A 9,148-nucleotide genomic window follows, 5' to 3' on the forward strand; every position below is an offset into this window, starting at 1 on the left:
TCAGTAATTGGTTTCTTTGACGATGACGTCAGTCTGCTGCTGTGGGCGTCCACTGACTCTAAACGTTTAGAAGAAGCAGAGTTACAGTTCAGTACAGATGGACTCACAGTATCATTCACATAATGTCACAAACTGTTTGTAGTTTCTCTCCTAACATTGTGTTGACTTTAAATAAGAGTGATAAGTTGTAAGATGTTTGTCACACATGATTCCTCACTCATTTGTTGACTGTAAGAATACTGTTTGTGTTGATGCTTTAGCTGTACTTAGTGATACATGTGAATATTTAAAACTGTTGCACACTTGTAACAACAACATATGACATTATAATACTCATATTGTGATAAAATGCTTTGAACCGAAAAAGGATAATCATGATAAACTCTTCATATGTTTCATATTTCATCCTTGCTGCTTACTTTGACACTAAGTTGTTGACATTTTTTTATTTCTTGCTCATTATGTCTTTATATATTTTAATAGTTTGGGCCAATCTTTTACTGATTGTAGTTATCTGTATGAACAGGAGCTTACATGAACCTATGTACCTTTTTCTGTGCAGCCTGTTTGTAAATGAACTGTATGGTAGTACAGGGTTGTTTCCATTCCTTCTGGTTCAGATCCTCTCTGACATTCACACTGTTTCTGCTCCCTTCTGTTTCCTGCAGATGTTCTGTGTGTATACTTATGGCAGTGTAGAGTTTACTAACTTAGCCATCATTTCTTATGACAGATATCTTGCTATCGGTTATCCTCTGCAATATCATGTGCATATGACATCTAATAAGGTCGTTGTGCTTATTGCTGTAACATGGTCTCTTCCTTTTTTTGCTGTTTTTGTCACAACATTATTGAGTGCCTCCTTACAGCTGTGTGGGAACATCATTAATAGAGTTTACTGTGACAACTATTCAATCATAAAATTGGCTTGCTATGAAACAAGAGTTAATAATGTGTATGAACTCATTGCTGCTTCTTTAACAGTCGGTGTTCCTGTATCTGTAATTCTTTACACCTACTTTAAGATTCTTAAAGTGTGTTTTTCTGGTTCTAAACAGACCAGACAGAAAGCTGTCAGTACCTGCACACCTCACCTCGCTTCTCTGATCAACTTTTCTTTCGGGGTTTCCTTTGAAATATTACAAAGTAGGTTTGATATGAGCAGTGTACCCAACATGTTACGAATATTGTTGCCATTGTATTTTCTGACGTGCCAACCGATCTTTAACCCTGTAATTTACGGCCTCAACATGTCCAAAATACGCATCAAGTGTCAAAGTCTGCTTTCAAGTTCTGTGTTGGGAGGTTGCTGTAATTTCTTTCTGTTCAAAACTGGATTTTCTAAAATGTGGTTTAGAAAAAGTATCATGTAATAACATGATGAATATTGTAATAGAACATTTATTGTTATAACTTGATAAATGTGTATATTGTAATAACTTGAAAATATTTTGTTGTAACGTAATAACATGATATTGATGCCTTTTTTTCTTTTTCATGCGTGGCACCACTAAGTTACCACACAAATTTATGGTATCGGTAATTTGGTTTTGAACGATACTACTGAAAAGTTAAATAAGTCAAGGCATCAGAATTTAAATTTGAAGTTAGAAGAAAGCTTAACTTCTAGTCATGAACTTATATAGAGCAGATTTTGATTTACCATGTCCAAAATATGCATTGTGTGTTAAACTCTGCTTTAAAGTTATATTGTGAAGAAAATTGAGAAAACAATAAATTGTTACAAAGATGGATATATAGTTATTGATCCCAAAAATGGGAAATTACAGTGTTTGCCCTTGGCTCAATAGTTTCATCAGTAATTATTTCTTTAGTGAACATATTGTATCAAAAGGTAGGATATTTATCATGCAGATGTCTACACAAAGTTGATCCAGTGTGAGAAAGGGGATCTACTCTAGTTCACATCGTTATGTTCTTATTAGGGCTGTCAATGAAGATAACAAAAACCCGATCACACAAAAACAAGCCTATTAAAATGTGTTTTAAGAAGTGATTGCAAAGTGACTTGCAAATAACTTTAGTCTTGTGGAGAGAACCATCTGGAAGGACTTTGAAACTCAACTTGCCATTCAAAAAAGCCTTTTTCTTTCTCCATTCCTGCTCGAGGAGCTCTGTTTCTGCTCGCCACCGACGTCACTGTTGCATCGCTTCCTGATTTCACAAACTACGGCGCAGCCCGAGACCCAATATCTGAGCTGGACCAGAGAACATTCCGTTAACCCTAGCACATGTAGGTCAGCGCTGTTGCCTGCGACAGGAGAAACATACTTCATCTTCTTTTTTAACCCCTTGACGCATGAATTTATTCACAATTATATAAACAAAATATTATGTGTGTTTCTGGCTCCAAGTTGATGCTAAATTAAGTTGAGATTGTTAATTTGTCTATAGCATATGGAATAGATATAAATTTAGGTATGATGCAAATTAGCGACAACAGGCATTATGGTAAAATTCTTTACAAAATGGTAAAATTAATAAAACACATAGTAGATTTCATTTATGTCACAAAGTTGTTAGAACTTCTAAACTGTAAATGACACATGGATCTTGACAACGGCATGAAAGAAAACACTCTCCTACTCCCTAACATTGACAGTAGTTTCTTTAGGGTTAGGGGTAGGGTTAGGTTTAGGGGTAGGATTAGGTTTAGGGTTAGGGTTAATTTTGCTTACGTGAAACGGATATATCTCCCACTCCGACCGGTCCTATGAGAAACCAGTGCATGCAAAAGGTTCCGAAGTATGTATCGCATGTAAAAAAACCGGCATTGGGGGGAATACACACGCTATCTTGCCTGCAGTCGGAATGGAAGGGGTTTGATGCAAATTAGCGACAGTCGGCGTTAAGGGGTTAAATTAGAAGCAGAGAAATTTGGCATTTCAACAAGGTCCTCTGACAATTGTAGCCCATCCAGAAGCTTTTTTAATCCATCATGAAATTACTGTGTCTCTGTAACATAGATCAATGATAATGAATCCAAAAATCAACTTGCGTATGTTCTGTACCCTTTGGACCCATCGTCTCCCCGGAGCTGTACCTCTTTACCGACAGCTAGACCTTTCTAAAGAGTCCTTTGTGTCCTTGTAGCCCTTCCAGAAGTTTAGCAATCTGGCCGAGGAGACGGTGACTTTTCGGAGACTTTGCACAGTAGTAACGATAGTAACGATAGTAACGATAGTAACTCCTCTTGGGGGAATTACTGGAATTGTTGGTCTTTGTAAATTGTAGAGTGTGGTCTAGAACTATCTCTATCTGTAAAGTGTCTCAAGATAACTCTTGTTATGATTTGATACTATAAATAAAATAAAATTGAATTGAATTAGTCATCTTTTTGTAACAAAAACTGATGTCTTCATGTTAGCCGGCTGCCATCTTTGATAGGGGGCACTTTGACTGACAGGTGGCTTGTGAAATCACATTAAGTCATTTGGGGGATCAAGTTCAGCCAGAGAGCCAGTGAGGCCCTATATGAGGACTTTATTTACTATGTCTGTGTGTATTGGAAGGTGTGGCACCAGATTTATGAGGTTAATGTTAATATTGAATATAGATGATATTCAAAAGAAACTAAAGTGTATGGGTGGGTCCCACCCATACACTTTAGTTTCTTTTCTATTCATTACTTTTATTATTTTAAGATGCTTATACAGGGCTCGAGAGTGCGACCAATTTGGTCGCAAATGCGAAAGACATTTGTCTACAGTTTTAATTGTTATTAACACAGCTGTATATTGTTAAGTATGAGAGTGAAACCTGTATTGGTACCAGTGTTTCCGCTGCTAACTCTCTGTTATTATACTCTCTGCGAAAAACACAAAAGAAGTTATTGAACTAACTTGGAACTAACTTCAGTTTGTTGTGTAATAGTGTGTGAGACGGAGCCTGCTGGACCTGGGCGAGAGATGTGACCCATGGCCACATTATCATAGTTCATAAAAATGCAGCACAGCAAGGGACGATACAGACATTTCATAGCCTACACAAGACGTGTGTAACGCCGCTGACCCGCATTCGACCCGTGCTGGACCCGTTCATAATGAGTCAGCCGTCCCTCTGTGAGTAGCTTCAGTCCATTGTACTCCCCCTCTCTCCCTATATGAGCTACTGGGCTATCGGGTGAACAAGTGAAGGAGCTTTCTCAGTGATATATATTTTTTAAATATATCCCAGGCTATTTATTTCAGATAATTTATAGAGAGATATATATTGTGTATCGCCATTCAGCCGAAAAATACAGAGATATGATTTTTAGTCCTGGACTAGTGGAAGATCTGATAAGAATCAGTGTGGAGGGGCCCAGCTTGGAGGATTTTGATGCTAGGGAGTGTGGCGAGCTGGTTTAGCCAAGGCCAAAGGGGAAGAAGGCCAAATTACAGGTGTTGGCCATCTGGGGGGCATTTGACAACAAGGGGGGAACCGCTATAAGACTTTGAGTAGAGTATAATGTGCTTCCAATATATATATATATATATATATATATATGAATGTATATGGAGTGTGATAAAAAGCTGACCTTGAAGTTGTGGCCTTAAATTTGGGTGCACCTAAATTTTGTGCTGGTGCACCTAAATAAAAAAAGTTAGGCGCATCAGTGCGGCCAAGGCCAGAAGTTGGTCTGGAGCCCTGTTATATGTAGTTACAGATAAGAAAGACAGCCTCCAGCAGTGTAAAAGTAATTTGCACTCCTCGCCACTAGGCGGCGACATTGACCAGTAAGGCCGGCTACACACTGGCTCCCATGTTAACAGGTTAGAGCTTACACACCGCCTGCGTGACACGCACGTCTCAGGCGCGGCGTCGAAAACGCGTGCCTGCTAGAAATAGAACCAACGCCTATATTTCACGTGACACACAAGCGTGTTGGAAGCATTTCCAGGCAAAATAGAATAGGAAAAGATGTGTATATGTCATTTTGACATGAATACATATTAATAAACGACAAGGTTTTTAACTAAATAAAATGTAATAAAAAAAAATTTGATTTTCTAATATTGCACCTGTCAATACAGAAGGACATATTCTGTAGCCTATTTTGACATCAATACTGCCGACATTGTCTTTCCTGTAATCAAATCAGTGTATATTTATGTTTAACATGGTATTTAATTTTTATTAATAGGAAACATACATGTGTACAGAGAAGGCATGCAGCAGCAGCGCTATGTCAGACATGTTTCTGGTGTGTAAAGACAGAAAAATCCATGCAGTCCCCATGCAAGAGAAACACCACGCTCACGCCACGCTGCCAGTGTGTAGCCAGCCTAAATGGCAGAGGGCAGGACTAACCTGAGTTCTCCTTAGTTTTGCAAGTGCAACTAAATGTCCTGTTGAAAAAAACATGATAATCCGTTAGTGAATAGTGTTCCTGGCACGTGTTTTTATAGTAATCCGCTGATAACACATAATAACGAAGGTTAAAACAAATCTCTGATGCTGTTTTGCCCTCAAAGTTCTTTGTGAAGTTAACAGGAAGAGATCTAATGTAGCCTTTTATAACAGGAGAAGCATCTTTAAAAGTGACGTATTTTCTTTTTAAATAAGAGCTGTGTGGTGGATCCCATTCATGCCGATGTGAAGAGTGGTTCATGGGGATTTCACACTTTAATGTGTTGCTAACGGGATTTGATGTGGTGTTGACAGCACTCCCACACCGACACCCTCCCCGCCGTTTATTGGTGTTTTTTTTGCCCCCAACGGTGCCTTCCAGGCCGCTAAAGCAGTCAACCTAGAGGAAACACTGAAGGCAGGGCCGGCGATTGCTATAGGCGACCAAGGCGATTCCGTAGGGCATCAAAAGTGTTGGGGGCGCCGCGTCACCCTTAGGTCTACTTCCCATTAATAATAGAATTAGAACGACAAGCAAAATAAAACGTGTTTATTTAACATGATCATCCTAGGGCGCCCCCTCAGCCACACGTTTACGGGTCAACCTTTCATTACGCAACGTTTCCCGTCTTAGGGTCAGACTCAAACACACAGAGCTCTGATGCTGACCTGTGCGTCGCTTGGTGTCCACTCTCTTAGTGTCCACTCTCTTAGTGTCCACTCTCTTAGTGTCCTCTCTCTTAGTGTCCTCTCTCTTAGAGCCCACTCTCTTAGAGCCCACTCTCTTAGTGTCCTCTCTCTTAGAGCCCACTCTCTTAGTGTCCTCTCTCTTAGAGCCCACTCTCTTAGTGTCCTCTCTCTTAGAGCCCTCTCTCTTAGTGTCCTCTCTCTTAGAGCCCTCTCTCTTAGTGTCCTCTCTCTTAGAGCCCACTCTCTTAGTGTCCTCTCTTTAGAGCCCTCTTAGTGTCCTTCTTAGTGTCCACTCTCTTAGTGTCCTCTCTCTTAGAGCCCACTCTCTTAGTGTCCTCTCTCTTAGTGCCCACTCTCTTAGTGCCCTCTCTCTTAGAGCCCACTCTCTTAGTGTCCTCTCTCTTAGAGCCCACTCTCTTAGTGTCCTCTCTCTTAGTGTCCACTCTCTTAGAGCCCACTCTCTTAGTGTCCTCTCTCTTAGTGCCCACTCTCTTAGTGCCCACTCTCTTAGTGTCCTCTCTCTTAGAGCCCACTCTCTTAGTGTCCTCTCTCTTAGTGTCCTCTCTCTTAGTGTCCACTCTCTTAGTGTCCTCTCTCTTAGAGCCCACTCTCTTAGAGCCCACTCTCTTAGAGCCCACTCTCTTAGTGCCCACTCTCTTAGTGTCCTCTCTCTTAGAGCCCACTCTCTTAGAGCCCACTCTCTTAGAGCCCACTCTCTTAGAGCCCACCTCTTAGTGTCCTCTCTCTTAGTGCCCACTCTCTTAGTGCCCACTCTCTTAGTGTCCTCTCTCTTAGAGCCCACTCTCTTAGAGCCCACACTCTTAGAGCCCACTCTCTTAGTGCCCACTCTCTTAGTGTCCTCTCTCTTAGAGCCCACTCTCTTAGAGCCCACTCTCTTAGTGCCCACTCTCTTAGAGCCCACTCTCTTAGAGCCCACTCTCTTAGAGCCCACTCTCTTAGTGTCCTCTCTCTTAGAGCCCACTCTCTTAGTGCCCACTCTCTTAGTGCCCACTCTCTTAGAGCCCACTCTCTTAGAGCCCAAACTCAAACACATCTGAAATATTACAGTCCAGGGGTTTATCAATTCATTAAAAACTAATTAATGTATCATTCAGGTGAATAATTTTAATATGCACATTTAAGGAGGTTACTTCCTCAACAAAAGATGCAAAAGTGGGAAGAGTAAATGATGCCTAGGCTACATGTGTGCTGACTCAGATATAATTAGAAACATCGATCCAAAGGAGAATAAATAGATGAAATACAGAATGCCTCAGAGCCTTACTGCAAAAAGTTTTTATATTTGGATTGTAATCTATGTAATATATGTTTCCCTTTACATAAATATAGTTGCATCATACAGTGATTCAGAAAAAGGTAAAAAAAAAAAAAAAAAAGCATAAAAATTCACCGGAATGCAGGAAATGAAGTATTTAATGCTCAAAATGACCAGGGGGTGAACACCCACACACCCCCACCCCCCCATCATAAGTCTGTGATGTTTCTCTCCAGCACTTTAATCAAACATCAGTTCCTTGAAAGACCTGTGCAGTTAAGCACCAACTACAGCCGACAACAGATTTGATTAAATAAGACTATTAAATATAACATAGCTAATGTCTGCAGGTCAGTTTCCAACGGATTATGAATGCATCTTTATTTTGTTCTTTCAAGGAATTTAGAATTAATTAACCAATTATTTCCAGGAAACCACCACGAAAGTTAATGTAATGTAATTTTCATACACAAAGTTAACAGCAGTGATCATAGATGTCAGGCATCTCTTTATTTGTGTCAGTCAACCTGATCACATCTCTCTACTGATCTTCACTTTAACAACAGACATTTACATATGACATAGATTTTGGACATTTTCAGTCCGTACATCACAGGGTTAAAGAGCGGCTGGCATGTCAGATAGTACAATGATAAAACAGTTTTCAGTACACTGTGCACACTCTTTGTATCATATCTGCTCTGTAATATTTCAAAGCAAACACCGAAAGAAAAGTTGAGTAGAGAAGCGAGGTGAGGTGTGCAGGTACTGACAGCTTTCTGTCTGGATTGTTTGGAACCTGAAAAACACACTTTAAGTATCCTCATATAAGTGTAAAGAATTATAATGAAAGGAACAAAGACTGTGAGAAAAGTGAGAATGAGTCCATAAATGTTATTGGCTGTCGTTTCAGAGCAGGCTAGTTTCACAATAGAGTAGTTGTTACAGTAAACTTTGTCAATGATGTTCCCACACAGCTGTAGAGGAACAATCAATGATATCAAAACAACAATGGTAAGGAAAGAGTATAGCCATGGTAGGGCAATAAGCATGGCAACTTTTTTAGATGTCATATGAGTGTTATATTGCAGAGGATAACAGATAGCGAGATATCTGTCATAAGACATGACGGCTAAGTTAGAAAATTCTACGCACACATAAGTATACACACAGAAAATCTGCAGGAAACAGAAGGGAGCAGAAACAGTGTGAATGTCCGAGAGGATCTGAACCACAAGGAATGGAAACAACCCTGTACTACCATACAGTTCATTTACAAACAGGCTGCACAGGAAAAGGTACATAGGTTCATGTAAGCTCCTGTTCATACAGATAACCACAATCAGCAATAGATTAGCAAAAACTATGAAAACATACAAAGACATAATGAGCAATAAATATAAATCTTTCAAAACCCCGGTGTCAAAGTAGGCACCAAGTGTGAAATATGAAACCTGTGTAGAGTTTATCATGATCCTCATTTGTGCTTGCAAAGCAATCAATAACCCAAATGTTCAATGCACAAACTGATAAACGTGTGATAGAAATTTGGAATTTATTTTTTTGGATGCTATGTCCTACCAAAACATCAACCACAGAAATAGGTACTTTGTTCTTCACTTGGTTTGATCTACACAAATAAAAGAATAACTCAATGAGCCTCAGTTGTACTTCCTTAAATATAAATAAGTTAGATAAATCAGATCAGAGAAGCTTTAGACACAGGACATTCACATGGACAAAGATATACCAAAGATTTCAAGTAACAATGCAATCAATCAGCCTTCCACAGTGGGTCACACATCACACAAAATCACCTATTATCTTGCC

At 39.7% G+C, this 9,148-nt stretch overlaps 1 protein-coding gene across 1 annotated transcript; it reads right to left on the bottom strand.

Annotated features, from left to right (window-relative positions):
• On the bottom strand, positions 1–8,790 carry LOC114553004 (olfactory receptor 11A1-like). The gene is made up of 3 exons (XM_028574096.1): positions 7,900–8,790; positions 6,771–7,096; positions 1–58 (listed from the first exon to the last, which is right to left on the bottom strand). Exons 1-3 carry the CDS (start codon positions 8,788–8,790, stop codon positions 1–3), a joined length of 1,275 nt encoding a protein of 424 aa, XP_028429897.1.
• Positions 8,791–9,148: the final 358 nt, after the last annotated feature.

The sequence above is a fragment of the Perca flavescens genome, chromosome 3, assembly GCF_004354835.1.
Source record: "Perca flavescens isolate YP-PL-M2 chromosome 3, PFLA_1.0, whole genome shotgun sequence".
NCBI classification, from domain to species: domain Eukaryota; kingdom Metazoa; phylum Chordata; class Actinopteri; order Perciformes; family Percidae; genus Perca; species Perca flavescens.